Below are 15,498 nucleotides of genomic sequence, written 5' to 3' on the forward strand. Positions count from 1 at the left end.
AGATAACAGGGATATGTCTCAGTCAGGCAGCATTACACACATGGACGTACAGTGTGATGATGATGTTGTACCCGCTGCTGCTTCCTTTGCTGAGGTGTCAGATACAAGTGAAGAGGTTGATGATGATGATGTGTCTGTGGATGCCACGTGGGTGCCTGCTCGAAGAGAAGAAGAAGAGGGGGAAAGTTCAGAAGGGGAGACAGAGAGAAGGAGGAGACGAGTTGGAAGCAGGGGGAGGTCGTCGCAAGGAGCTAGTGGCACAGTCAGACAGCATGTATCGGCATCCGGGGTCAGCCAGACAGCACGCCAATCAACGCATGCTGTTGCCACCACCAGAATGCCGTCATTGCAAAGCTCAGCAGTGTGGCATTTTTTTTGTGTGTCTGCCTCTGACAACAGCGATGGGAAATCCAACACCCACCTAGGTACAACTGCTTTGCGAAGGCACATGATCTCACATCACAAACGCCTATGGGATCAACACATGATGACGAGTAGAAGTAGCACACAAGCTCAAAGCCACCATCCTCCTCCTGGTCCAGCATCTTCAGCCATGTCAACCACTGCTGTCCTCCTTTCCCCCTCTCAACCACCCGCCACTCCGCCTCTCACCTTCAGCAGTTCCATCTCATCTGCCCACAGTCAGGTGTCTGTAAAGGAAATGTTTGAGCGTAAGAAGCCAATGTCACAGAGTCACCCCCTTGCCCGGCGTCTGACAGCTGGCTTGACGGAACTCTTAGCCCGCCAGCTTTTACCATACCAGCTGGTGGAGTCTGAGGCCTTCAAAAAATTTGTCGCTATTGGGACACCATAGTGGAAGGTACCCGGACGAATAATTTTTTCAAAAAAGGCAATCCCAAACCTCTACTCAGTGATTGAAAAGGAAGTCATGGCATCTCTGGCATACAGTGTTGGGGCAAGGGTCCATCTGACCACTGATACCTGGTCTGCAAAGCATGGTCAGGGCAGGTATATCACCTACACTGCGCATTGGGTCAACCTGCTGACGGCTGCCAAGCATGGAATGCGTGGCTCTGCAGCGGAGTTGGTGACACCGCCACAACTTGCAGGTAGGCCTACTGCCACCTCCTCTACTCTATCCTCTTCCATAAACTCCTCGGCTGAGTCCTCTTCTGCTGCGGCGTCTGGCTGCACATTAACTGAATCCCCCCAGCTCCCCAGGGGCTATTCTACATCCCGGATACGACAGTGTCACGCTGTCTTGGGGTTGACTTGCCTGAAAGCAGAGAGCCACACCAGACCAGCACTCCTGTCTGCCCTGAACACACAGGTGGATCAGTGGCTGACCCCGCACCAACTGGAGATCGGCAAAGTGGTGTGTGACAATGGAGGCAATTTGTTGGCGGCATTGAATTTGGGCAAGTTGTCACATGTGCCGTGCATGGCACATGTGTTGAATCTCATCGTACAACGCTTTGTGTCTAAGTGCCCAGGCTTACAGGACGTCCTCAAGCAGGCCAGGAAGGTGTGTGGCCATTTCAGGTGTTCCTACACGGCCATGGCGCACTTTTCAGACATTCAGCGCCGAAACAACATGCCAGTGAGGCGCTTGATTTGCGACAGCCCGACACGTTGGAATTCAACACTCCTAATGTTCGACCGCCTGCTCCAACAAGAAAAAGCCGTCAACGAGTATTTGTATGACCGGGGAGCTTGGACAGCCTCTGCAGAGATGGGTATTTTTTTTACAACGTTACTGGACGCTCAAGCGCAATGCCTGTAGGCTCATGCGTCCTTTTGAGGAGGTGACAAACCTAGTCAGTCGCACCGAAGGCACAATCAGTGACCTCATCCCATTTGTTTTCTTCCTGGAGCGTGCCCTGCGAAGAGTGCTGGATCAGGCTGTAGATGAGCGTGAAGAGGAAGAGTTGTGGTCACCATCACCACCAGAAACAGCCTTGTCATCATCGCTTGCCAGACCTGCAGCAACGCTGGAAGAGGAGTATGAGGAAGAGGAGTCAGAGGAGGAATGTGGCTTTGAGGAGGAGGAAGACCAACCACAACAGGCATCCCAGGGTGCTCGTTGTTGTCACCTATCTGGGACCCGTGGTGTTGTACGTGGTTGGGGGGAAGAACAGACATCAGTGAGGACGAGGAACGGGAAATGAGTAGCTCGGCATCCAACCTTGTGCAAATGGGGTCTTTCATGCTGTCATGTCTGTTGAGGGACCCTCGTATAAAAAGGATGAATGAGAATGACCTGTACTGGGTGGCCACGCTACTAGACCCCCAGTATAAGCAGAAAGTGGCGGAAATGTTACCAAATTACCGGAAGTCAGAAAGGATGCAGCAGTTCAAAACCAAACTAAAAAATATGCTTTACACAGCTTATAAGGGGGATGTCACAGCACAACGGGAATCTAACAGGGGAAAAGGTGAAAGTATTCCTCCTCCTACCACGACCACGGCGGCAAGGACAGGACACTTTACCAATGTGTTGTTGATGGAGGACATGCAGAGCTTTTTCAGTCCTACACATCACCACAGCCCTTCGGGATCCAGCCTTAGAGAACGACTCGACCGACAGGTAGCAGACTACCTCGCCTTAACTGCAGATATCGACACTCTGAGGAGCGATGAACCCCTTGACTACTGGGTGTGCAGGCTTGACCTGTGGCCTGAACTATCCCAGTTTGCAATAGAACTTCTGGCCAGCCCCGCTTCAAGTGTCCTGTCAGAAAGGACCTTCAGTTCAGCAGGAGGCATTGTCACTGACAAAAGAAGTCGCCTCTGTCAAAAAAGTGTTGATTACCTCACCTTCATTAAGATGAATGAGGCATGGATCTCGAAGGGACTGACAGTGGGGGATACGTTTGACTAACAAAAGGCCTGATGACATGCCTTGGCCTCAAAATGGTCCCCACGCTGCTGTATTTAATGTCTGCATACCGGATGACTTTCGTGAATTCTCCGCCACCAACTAGGGTTCAAGCCGCAATGTTTTAGTCACCTTTCTGCCTGGAAAACATCAGGCTGCAACAATACCTAGTTTTTCAGGCATGTGTACATGCCTAATTTTTCTGGCCTCTAGTGCTGCACTGTGGCTGCAAAAACAAAACAAAAAAAAGGCACATACATGTGTCAATTCCCCTTCGTGATCGGTACCGTGTTGTGGTGAAGGGGCTTGCATATCACAATGAAGCGATCATCACCTCTATGAGTGTGTTGGCAATGTTGCCACACCCCAGATAATGCCATTGCTTCTTTATGATCAGACTAAAAGCGATCAGCTGGATAATTTTTCATAGAAAAAACATTATGTTTTTTTTTTTTTTAAGTTGTATGGGTTTTTAATACATAAAATAAAAAAATCATAATAAAGTCTCTTAATAGTTTATTAGAAATAATGCAGACAATTTAAAAAAATCCCCATCAATTCCAATACAAAGCAAGTACAGAGCTCAGAACAAAATTATTTCAGGATGTCGTTAATTCGACAATGATTAATCAATTCGACACACGTCCCCGGATAGGGGATGTAACAGGGATTAAACTGATAAGAATAGTACTAGTTAAGACACCACTCATATAGGGTGTCACAGCACATTGCTCAGTGCACGCGCAGTGCTCCAACTTGGGAGTAAGAGGACCGACCAAGCTGCTTTTTCCATCTCCCGGTTCCTAAAATCAATTCAGTTTGATGTCTCAGAGTTTGGTCTGTCACTGTGAAGGCAGTCGAAGGTACCCGGCCACATTTTTTTTTCACAAAAGGCAATCCCTGATATGGGACGTAACAGGGATTAAACAGATGAGAATAGTACTACAGAAAATACCACTCATATCGGGTGTGACAGTAAATTGCACGGCGCAGACGCAGTGACTGTGGCGTGGATTCAAACAAAGGTTAGGGAGCCAGCGTTTTTTTAACCATCTCCCCGTTCGAAAAATCTATTCAATTCACCTTTCGGGGACCCTTGGTGTTGTACGTGGCTGGGTGGAGGAAGAAACCTTCAATGACATCAACGGGACATGGCTAGCTTGGTATCCAACCTTGTGCAAATGGGAAGTTTGCGGTTGGGCAGATGGACTGTTTGCGGTTGTTTGCGGTGCATTAAAAGGGGAGTTTGGTCTGTCAATGTCTGTGAAGCGGGCGTAACCCTTACACTACCTGATCGATACAACATCATACCTGGTCATATACAAACACTGGATATTTTAAACCACGTTATTCAAAAAAAAAATTGGATTGTTAGGTGATTTATGCCCTTTATGGATTAAAATCCAACTCTGCGTCAACTATGTATCTGGAGATATGGTCTCCAGTACTGAGTACTGAGGCATGAGCACCTCCCTCTTTCTACTGGTAATTCCTCTCCCTATACACCCAAGCATTCTGCTAGCATTTCCTGCTGCTCTATGACATTGTCTGCCTACCTTTAAGTCTTCTGAAATAATGATCCCTAAATCCCTTTCCTCAGATACTGAGGTTTGGACTGTATCACTGATTTTATATTCTGCTCTTGGGTTTTTACTTCCCAGGTGCATTATCTTGCACTTATCAACATTACATTTTAGTTGCTAGATTTTTGACCATTCCTCTAGTTTTCCTAAGTCCTTTTCCATTTGGTGTATCCCTCCAGGAACATCAACCCTGTTACAAATCTTTGTGTCATCAGCAAAAAGACACACCTTACCATTGAGGCCTTCTGCAATTTCACTGATAAAGATATTAAACAATATGGGTCCCAGAACAGATCCCTGAGGTACCCCACTGGTAACAAGACCTTGGTCTGAATATACTCCATTGACTACAACCCTCTGTTGCCTGTCCCTCAGCCACTGCCTAATCCATTCAACAATATGGGAGTCCAAGCACAAAGACTGCACTTTATTGATAAGCCTTCTATGTGGGACAGTATCAAAAGCCTTACTAAAGTCTAGTGCATCCACTAGCAGACGAGAGGTCAGGGGGAAACCCAGCGAGCGGTCAGCAGGTGTCCAGGAGTAGCAGGGTAAATCGCAAGATGGAGGAACAAACTAGAGAGAAAGCCCCAGGCTAAAGGAATGCAAAAGCAGGAGCTAAAAGACAATACTCAAGCAATGAGTAGCAGGCTTGAGAGGTTTATATCTGCAACAGGAAGTAAGATGGCACCCAGCTAAGACACAATCCACCATCTTGACAGAGGGAAAACTTAAGGGCAAGGCAGTCTGAACTACACAGACATAGCAGGATGATTCCTGACACACTTTTAATAATTGTAATGATAGAAATGTCAATCCAGTTCTGTAGTTTCAAGCCACAGATTTTGTTGGTAGCTTGATAAATGTCTAAGTTTAGAGACATGTTTTACACCAGCCACAGAAACCTGACTTCTATGGGAGTGTTTGTGTTTTCTATGTATACTGTATGATGAGGTAAGCTGCGATCATCTATTGTCAGTGACGAATGTAACGTGAGTCGAAAGATTTGAGAATGAATAAGCTTATGCAGGCTACGTGAATAAATATATTTACTAAGTGATTAAATATACGATAACACAAAGAAATCACATACAGAATAATAAAAAGGCAATAAACCTCACAAGCCTAAATGGGGTGGAGACTACATTGATCATGCTATAACCATTGGCTGTTTACTCCGTTATATAACATGACCAACACCCCAGGGTGTACGAGAGATAGGGCAATCATACTCACATCCTACCTAGAATTGAGAGCCTGGTGGAGTCTGTTTAAGGAATGAGTCTTAAACAACCATGTTGAAAGACACATCTCGTGGTCGTGGAAAAGATGTTAGTCTGTTTAAGAAGGGTCAAATCATTGGTATGCATCAAGCAGAGAAAACATCTAAGGAGATTGCAGAAACTACTAAAATTGGGTTAAGAACTGTCCAACACATTATTAAAAACTGTAAGGATAGTGAGGACCCATCGTATTCGAGGAACAATTATGGCGGGGAAAAAATCCTGAATGATCGTGATCGGCGATCACTTAAACGTTTGGTAAAATCAAATCGAAAAAAAACTACAGTAGAACTCAGGGCTATGTTTAATAGTGAAGGTAATAGCATTTCCACACGCACAATGTGAAGGGAACTCAAGGGATTGGGACTAAACAGCTGTGTAGCTGTAAAAAAAACACTAATCAGTGAGGCAAACCAGAAAAAAAGGATTAAATTTGCTAGGGAGCATAAAGAGCACATCGGGCTCAAATTGTGAAAGAGTGGTTCAGGGAGCATGAGTCCAGACCTTAACCCCATTGAGAATTTTTGGCATGTGCTGGTGAAGGCTTTGCGCAGCAGTCAGACTCTTCCATCATCAATGCAAGATCTTGGTGAAAAATGAATGCAACACTGGATGGAAATAAATCTTGTGACATTGCTGAAGCTTATCGAAACAATGCCACAGTGAATCAAAGCTAAAGGCAGTCCAACAAAAAATTTTGGGTGCCAACTTTTTTTTGGGACAGGCAGTGTATATTGGTAGGTTAGCCTAATTCAACAAATGCCACAGAAGAAGATGATGAGGCAAAGCAAAAGTTGGGCCACATTTTGATTGTTCAGCATTCCTTTATTGGATGTTTTCTTGAATATAATATTTTTCTTAATCAGTCATTAGCACACTATTATTAAACCACTGGAAGCCAAATTCTCTCATATATAGGGATCCCAGAGGTACACTCCAAGATATTGACAGCAATACCATTACCTTCAGTATAGCAACTCACTTAGACAACATGCTCTACAATGATATATGAAGACATACAGTGGATATAAAAAGTCTACACACCCCTGTTAAAATGTCAGGTTTATGTGCTGTAAAAAATATGAGACAAAGATAAATCATTTCAGACCTTTTTCCACCTTTAATGTGACCTGTAAACTGTATCAGTTGAAAAACTGTTGAAAAACAAACTGAAATCTTTTAGGTGGAGGGAAGAAAACAAAACAAAAACTAAAATAATGTGGTTGCAAAAGTGTGCCTCTTATAACTGGGGATGTAGCTGTGTTCAGAATTAATCAATCACATTCAAAAGCATGTTAAATAGGAGTCAGCATACACCTGCCATCTTTTAAAGTGCCTCTGATTAACCCTAAATAATGATCAGCTGCTCTAGTTGGTCTTTCCTGAAGTTTTCTTATTTGCATCCCACAGCAAAAGCCATGGTCCACAGAGAGCTTCCAAAGCATCAGAGGGATCTCATTGTTAAAAGGTATCAGTCAGGACAAGGGTACAAAAGAATTTCCAACGCATTAGATATACCATGGAACACAGTGAAGACAGTCATCATCAAGTGGAGAAAATATGGCACAACAGTGACATTACCAAGAACTGGACGTCCCTCCAAAATTGATAAAAATACGAGAAGAAAACTGGTCTGGGAGGCTCCCAACAGGCCCACTGCAACATTAAAGGAGCTGCAGGAATATCTGGCAAGTACTGGCTGTGTGGTCCATGTGACAACAAGCTCTCGTATTCTTCATATGTCTGGGCTATGGGGTAGAGTGGCAAGACAAAAGCCTTTTTCTACAAAGAAAAACATCCAAGCCAGGCTACATTTTGCAAAAACACATCTGAACTCTCCCAAAAGCATGTGGGAAAAGGTGTTATGGTCTGATGAAACCAGGTTGAACTTTTTGACCATAATTCCAAAAGATATGATTGGCGCAAAAACAACACTGCACATCACCAAAAGAACACCGTACCCACAGTAAAGCATGGTGGCGGCAGCATCATGCTTTGGTGCTGTTTTTCTTCAGCTGGAACTGGGGCCTTAGTTAAGCTAAAGGGAATTATGAACAGTTCCAAATACCAGCCAATATTGGCACAAAACCTTCAGGCTTCTGCTAGAAAGCTGAACAGGAAGATGAACTTCATCTTTCAGCATGACAACGAGCCAAAGCATACATCCAAATCAACAAATGAATGGCTTCACCAGAAGAAGATTAAAGTTTTGGAATGGCCCAGCCAGAGCCCAGACCTTAATCTGATTGAAAATCTGTGGGATGATCTGAAGAGGGCTGTGCACAGGAGATGCCATCGCAATCGGACAGATTTGGAGTGTTTTTGCAAAGAAGAGTGGGCAAATCTTGCCAAGTCAAAATGTGCCATGCTGATAGACTCATACCCAAAAAGACTGAGTGCTGTAATAAAATCAAAAGGTGCTTCAACAAAGTATTAGTTTAAGGGTGTGCACACTTATGCAACCATATTATTTTATTTTAATCTTTTTTCTTCCCTCCACCTAAAAGATTTCAGTTTGTTTTTCAATTGAGTTGTACAGTTTATAGGTCACATTAAAGGTGGGAAAAGTTCTGAAATGATTTATCTTTGTCACATTTTTTTACATCACAGAAACCTGACATTTTAACAGGGGTGTGTAGACTTTTTATATCCACTGTATATGATTCAAATTTCCATATGTTGAAACTGTCTTCCTTTAATTAATTAATACCTGCTATTTGTTTTAAATATATATTTAGCCTGTAATACCAAGCCATAGACCATGTACGCTTGCTTTCACAATTCTGTTGGCTGTCCTGTGAAATCAGAACCAAGAAACATATTTACAGCCACTCAATGTCGATTTCTCCATTAAGGGCTCATTCAGACGGAATGGATGCAGACTCATTTCAAAAGGGCCGCAAAAGATGTCCGCATCCGTGGTTGCATTCCGCTTCTCCGCGTAAAAAATAGAACATGCCCTATTCTTGGACAAGAATAGGCATTTTCTATTATGGTTGCGGCCATGTACGGTCTACAAATTGCGGAATGCACACGGCCGGTATCCGTGTTTTGCGGATTCACAAAGCACTTCGGCCGCCTGAATGGGCCCTTAGATTGTGTTTAGGTCAATTTCATTGTGCATTTCTGAGAGTATTTTCATGTATTTCAAGAACTGTATGTATATAGTGTTTGACATAGTCAGGGAATATTGGTCTTTTGGGTTACAAACTAAAAACTTTTATCGAAAATCTAATGTTCTGAAATGATTCACTAGTCTGTGTCCTTCATGAATACATAACATGTCATTGTGTAAGATACATAGTTAGCCTTACATTAGAACATTTGGATTTACAGATGTATTGAAATCCATAAAATGAAAGTAGTTAAAGCAAATTATTACTTTTTGTATTTTCACAATTTCCTTCACGGATATTTTCTGAATTCTCTGCATTAGAGTGAAAATTGTATCTAATTTGTGGCATCTCTCCGGGATGTAAATGAGTCAGGCAGAAGTAGAGAAAATTAGCATGAAAGTGCATATAATTATCTTCATTTCTGTCAAATGCTATTTTGTTTTGATGAATCAGCTGGATATGTGTTTCCTATTTTTCACTCAAAAGCTACAAATGTGAAAAGGTGCACATACTAATTATTATATGAAATAATCAACTGTACTGTATTGTCTTAAATGTCTCCTACACAAATGTAAAATTTGCCATTGTGCTACATGAAATCAAAATACATATAACATATGTAAGATATTAACCAACTATAGTCAGATGATTTTCCTATTTCATGACGTAAAGTCATGATTTTATTAAAGACACGGAGGCGAGTATTGCTATTCTCCTTCTTTACTCTGACCAATAGCAGCAAAGAAAAACTTGAACATGTGACCAAACCCCTCCCATAGTCCTAGTATAATAGGTCACTCCTCCATCAGAACCTCCTCTTTCTTTGTAACCAGAGTCCAAACAGTCCCAACAAAACTGGAAACCGAACATCCGACCTCCTGGGAAGGAACCGCCAGTCATCCGGAAACGAATCAGGAACCAAACCGGAACGACAGCTTGATAAGTAATTCTCGTCTCTTCCACCACAACGATCGGCTGGAACCAAAACTGCCGACCCTCCAAACCATCATGCAGAACCACGACGACTGCCCAACACGTCAGTCTCAACCTAAAAAATGGAAAAAAAACAGAGAGTGATAGGAGACGAATTGATACATAGTATCCAAACTAAATGGTTGCGCAAAACCTACTCAGGAAAAACTCACAGAGTTAAAACCTAATGCTCAAAACAAAGCAATCCATAATAAAACGTAACATAAATACTTACATAGGGAGGGAAAATAGGGAGGGCAATACTCGCCTCCGTGTCTTTAATAAAATCATGACTTTACGTCATGAAATAGGAAAATCATCTGATTTTATTACAAGACCCGGAGGCTCCTATTGCAAGTTCAAAGTCTCAGACACGTTATCAATGATGGAAGAAAACACATGAGGACTTGGCCTAAAATAAAACTCCCTAAACGTGGAGACACTGGACCAATCTGCCAACTTCAAAATGTCCTCAAGTCTGGCCCCAGACACCGCCAGCGAAGTAGCAGATGCCCCTCTGGCGGAATGTGCCGAAAACAGAGAGACGTCCACGCCAGCCAACTCCATGATCCACTTCATCCACCTTGCCAACGTGGGAGTTGTCACCGGAGCAAAAGGCCGAACCGTAGAAAGGAAGAGCTGCGGAAGCTGTCTGGATCTATAAGGTGAAGTGCGAGCTTCATATTCCTTAAGGCACGCCACCGGACAAAGCGAAGGCGAAGCAGGAAAAACCGGATAGGAGACCGAGCGTATGTGGGTCTTAGTCCTCCTAGAAATGTCAAACGTGACCCCCTCCGGGGTATACAAGCGGGCATCATGGTCCAGAGCCCTGACATCGGACACCCGCTTGCAGGAAATCAGGCAGAGAAGCGTGACCAGCTTCGCAGACAACTGCCGAATGGAGAGTTCAGAATTCTGAGGCCAAGCAGACAAAAAGGAAAGAACACAAGACACGTCCCACGTGGTGGTGAACCTTGGTCTTGGTGGCCGAGACATACGCGAGCCGCGCATCAGCCGGCAGACCAACGGGTGTTGACCCGCAGGAGTACCGTCAAAGCCTTGATGCGATGCCGAGATGGCGGATCTGAACAGGCCGATGGTGCGATACGCCTTGCCCTGGTCGAAGAGGGAAGACAGGAAGTGTAAAATCTCCGTCACAGGTGCCGAAATGGGATCCAAGTCCCTAGCCAAGCACCAGTCAGCCCAAGACCCCCAGGCTGATCTATAAGATCTTCTGGTTCCTGGGGCCCATGCGTTCTCCAGAAGGACTTTAGTAGTACCTGAAACTCCCGGGACCTCCCAGGGTCCCCTGAAATCCGACACGCCAGCAGGCGCAGAGTCCCGTCCAGGAGCAGAGGATGCGGTTGGTGGTGAGGGCCGCGGAGGAGAGTCAGCGACGTCGGGAGAAGGCGAGGGATCTCTGTCATCATCTCCAGCAGGTGGGGAAACCACGACTGGGAGCTCCAGAACGGGACCAGCAGGGTCAGGTCCGCGACACTCCGGCGTACCTGAATCAAGGTCCGTGGAATCCGTTGGAACGGCGGGAACGCGTAGAGGATCCCCCTGGACCAATCCTGGAGAAACGCATCCACGGCCTCGGCTTCCGGATCCGGGGGCCAGCTGTAAAAACGTGGTAGTTGCGTGTTCAGGCGCGAGGCAAACAGGTCGATGCAGAAAGGACCCCAAATCGACGTCAAGGAGTGGAATACCGCCGGATCTAACTGCCAGTCGCTGGAATCCGATAGATGACGAGAACTCCAGTCCGCGTGGATGTTCAGAACCCCCGGAAGGTATTCCGCCAAAACCACCAATTCCTCAGATAGGCAATAATCCCAGAAGTCCTTCGCCAAACGTGACAAAATGGTGGACCGAGTTCCACCCATGCCGTTGATGTAACGTACAGCTGACACGTTGTCCATACGCAATTGAATGCAGGATCTGGCCGTGTCCCTCGTGAAGCTCTTGATAGCGAAAGAGCCCGCCAACAGTTCCAACGCATTGATGTGGAACCCAGTCTCTATGTCTGACCAGCCGCCCGTCGTGATGCCCTCGCAGTGAGCCCCCCAGCCTGACAGGCTGGCGTCCGAGTCCACCACGAAATCGGGGCGCTGACCAAAAATCGCCTTGCCGTTCCAGGTGTGCAAGTTGAGGATCCACCAGGACAGCTCCTCCCTGGTTTCCTCGTCCAAGGGAATCCAATCCGCATAGGAAGCTCCCGTCCGCAAATGAGATATTTTCAGGCGTTGGAGGGCCCGGTAATGAAGCGGGGCTGGGAACACCGCCTGGATAGAGGAGGCAAGTAGGCCTATTATCCTCGCCAGTTGACGTAGCTGGATTCGGGGAGACGACCTGGCTCTGAGCAATTCCTTCCGAATTGACCGAATCTTGGCCGATGGTAAGCTGAGGGTCCCCACTGTGGAATCCACCATGAACCCGAAGAACTCCATCCTTCGGGACGGAGAGAGACAGGACTTCTCCCGGTTGAGCAGGAACCCCAGATCTGAGAGCAGGTCCATGGTCCAGCGAAGGTGATCTAGTAACACCGACCGGTCCTGAGCCATGATCAGGATATCGTCCAGATAAACGATGAGGCGAACTCCCCGACCGCGAAGCCAGGCCATAGCTGGGCGCATCAGTTTGGTGAAACACCATGGAGCTGACGAGAGGCCGAATGGGAGGCACGTAAAACGCCAAACGCTGTCCTGCCAAGAGAAACAGAGGAGATCTCTGGACGCGTCCTCTACCGGGACCGTAAGATAAGCGTCTTTTAGGTCCAATTTGACCATCCAATCGCCCATCTGCAGTAAATCTCGCAGTAAGTGGATCCCCTCCATTTTGAAATGGCGGTAAACGACAAACGCGTTGAGAGCGCGTAAATTGATGACGGGTCTCATTCGACCCCCCTTCTTTGCAACCAGAAAGATGTTGCTGATTACCCCGTAAGGGGGTCCCGGGGCTGGCTCTATGGCCCCCTTGCGGACCAGGTCCGACAACTCTGAGTCCACCAGAACGCGGTTCTCTGCTGACAACACCACCGGGTGTGGGAGAGAAAAGGACAGAGGGAAAGACGTGAGTTCTATGTGAAAACCCCTGACCGTGGAAAGGACCCATTGGTCTGAGGTGATGCGGGACCAGGCATGAGAAAAGAGACGTCGTCTGCCCCCTACACAAGCATTTGAAGAATTGAAATGGGGCAGCGTTCTTACCATAGGGGCGTCTGGAACCGGGTTGTCCTCTATACCCTCTGGATCTCCAAGGATTTCCTCTGGATGGGAAGAAAGGAGCTGGATCCCGCCTGTGCTCCTGGAAAGCCGGTCTCTGTGAGAAGGAGCCTCGACCCGAACCACGGGACTGGTACTGGGCTCGGCCGGACAGACGGCCCCTGAAACTGCCGGCCCTGGTAGAGACCCTACCCTGGAAAACCCTCTTCATTGAGCTCTGGGCTTTATCGAGGGCGGTGAAAGCGCCGACATAGCGGCCTAGGTCCTTGATGAAGGACTCTCCAAATAGTAGGCCTTGAGCCTCCTTTCCTGTCTCTGTCAGTGCCAGATTCGAGAGTTTCGGTTCAATTTTGAACAGAATGGCCTTACGCCGTTCCATGGATAGGGACGTATTCACGTTACCCCCAATGCAAATGGCGCGCTGCACCCACTCGCGCAATTCTACTGGGTCTACCTGACCGCCCTCAGCCTTAGCTGACTCTGCCAGATCAAAAATCTTGGCTAGAGGGCCAAATATGTCCAGGAGTTTGTCCTGGCAGGAGCGTAGGGCTGACTCCAGGCCCTTACGCGGGTTCCAACCCGCTTTAGAAAGGAATTGGATCATTTTCGGATCCACAGACGGGGTATCGCAGACCTTGTTGGGGATAATCGGTCTGGGGCATTCCGCCCTGAGCTTATTGCGGGCCTCTCTGGATAGAGGGCATCGCACCCGCGCCTCCAAATATTTGGACACATGGTCCAAAGGTAGCCATTCCGCGGATCGCGGGTGATGGAGCGAGTCAGGGTTAAATAACAGGTCCCCAGAGGGGTCCACCAAATCTGCAGGTAGTGCGTCTGCAGACGATCTGTGAGTACTACACCCGGGTAGGGGGTTAGATTCCATGACCCCGGAGGGATCCTGCTCTGCCTCATCAAAGGCGTCATCTATAGCCTCCTCCTCAGAACCGACCTCAGAGTCGGTAGCCCAATCCTGTTGTGCTGTAGCCCATTTCCATTCTCGCGTGCGTTCTGCCTGACGCGGACAGGCTCTCTTGCGCGAACCAAGCGCGCCAACATTGGTGGCAACATCATCACCAGTCAAGGTTGTTCTGGAGGCATGCGGCCCAGGCCCGGCCGGTTTAGAAACCGTAGCGGGTTGCGGCATATTAGCCGGATGGGTAGCTAGGGCCTGTGCAATGGACTGGGATATGACAGATGTCATGGATCCCATAGCTGCTGCAATAGCATTAGAGACAGACATCTGAAAAGCCTGTGATTGCTCTGTCTGCAGTCTGTCCTGATCCGTGTGCACTGAAGGGGTTAAGTCAGCCAGAGGGAATTCCTCCTCTGCTGAGCCCTGATCACTATTGTGGGACCTAGGCATCTTCTGGCCTTAGTATTGCCCCAACTTCTTAATAAGTGAATATAAATATATGAGGGATGCCCCTAGGGAGAGATGGTGACTGGCAGGAGGATTTGCCCCAAGCCAAGATGGAAAAAGGACACAGCGCTGAAGATACAACCTGTGAGGGAGCAGGAAACGCTGGGAATGAGGTCCTGAGCGCACGTAGCCGGAAGCGCCCGAAATCTCGCGAGATCTCGGGCGCCGCGCTCAGAAGCAGAGAGCCGGAGGCGGGAAATCCCCCGACAGGAGAAAGATCAAAGGAGAAGCCGCGCCAAGCGCAGCTATGGAAATCCCCCGCTCTAGAGACTAGAAACAGGCGGGGGAAGAAGCAGTAAGTACACGGTACAGGAGTACAGGGGAGCCAGGAAATATATATAAACCCTAAGGAGGGGCAGAATAGATCCCCCAGAGCTTATGGGCAACCTGTAGAGGAAAAAATCAACCACAATAAAGCCAGCAGGCTCCCCTAAACGCTGGTTAAAAACCCACAAACAGCCTATATCAATATAAGTATATATAAATATACCCAAACACAGTATAGTCACAGTAATGCCTTGAATGTACTTATCTCTGCGGTCAGCAGCAAAGAAAGAGGAGGTTCTGATGGAGGAGTGACCTATTATACTAGGACTATGGGAGGGGTTTGGTCACATGTTCAAGTTTTTCTTTGCTGCTATTGGTCAGAGTAAAGAAGGAGAATAGCAATACTCGCCTCCGGGTCTTGTAATAAAATCCAGTTACCATTACTACACTTGCAATCAGAAATCCCATGACTAATAGAGAGGAGTGAATTATTAAAAAAAATTGATTTGGCTGCTTTGACGAATTTTACAAACAAAGTAAGTCATCGCGAAGCGCATTTCCACGTTAATACACGATTGCAGCATCTGATATAAATAAGGGTGTACAATAGAAAAATAAATAAATCATACTTACCTGATCCATTTACTTAAGATGGGCTGGCCACCACCATCTTGGAGATCTGGTGCAAAATCTTGCTCGCCTGTGATGACATCATCACATTGGCTGGCATGGTGACATCACATGTGCGAGATCTTTAAGCCTGTAGTGAGCAAATGGATCAGCTAATTAGGATTTTT

The 15,498-nt window shown here is 46.7% G+C and overlaps 1 protein-coding gene across 1 annotated transcript; it reads right to left on the minus strand.

Moving 5' to 3' along the window:
* Positions 1 to 9,525: 9,525 nt before the first annotated feature.
* On the minus strand, positions 9,526 to 14,811 carry LOC122935649. Its single transcript, XM_044291446.1, has 2 exons — positions 13,000 to 14,811; positions 9,526 to 9,869 (listed from the first exon to the last, which is right to left on the minus strand). Exons 1-2 carry the CDS (start codon positions 14,375 to 14,377, stop codon positions 9,865 to 9,867), a joined length of 1,383 nt encoding a protein of 460 aa, XP_044147381.1. The 5' UTR covers positions 14,378 to 14,811; the 3' UTR covers positions 9,526 to 9,864.
* Positions 14,812 to 15,498: the final 687 nt, after the last annotated feature.

This window comes from Bufo gargarizans, chromosome 4, assembly GCF_014858855.1.
Source record: "Bufo gargarizans isolate SCDJY-AF-19 chromosome 4, ASM1485885v1, whole genome shotgun sequence".
Lineage (NCBI taxonomy): Eukaryota > Metazoa > Chordata > Amphibia > Anura > Bufonidae > Bufo > Bufo gargarizans.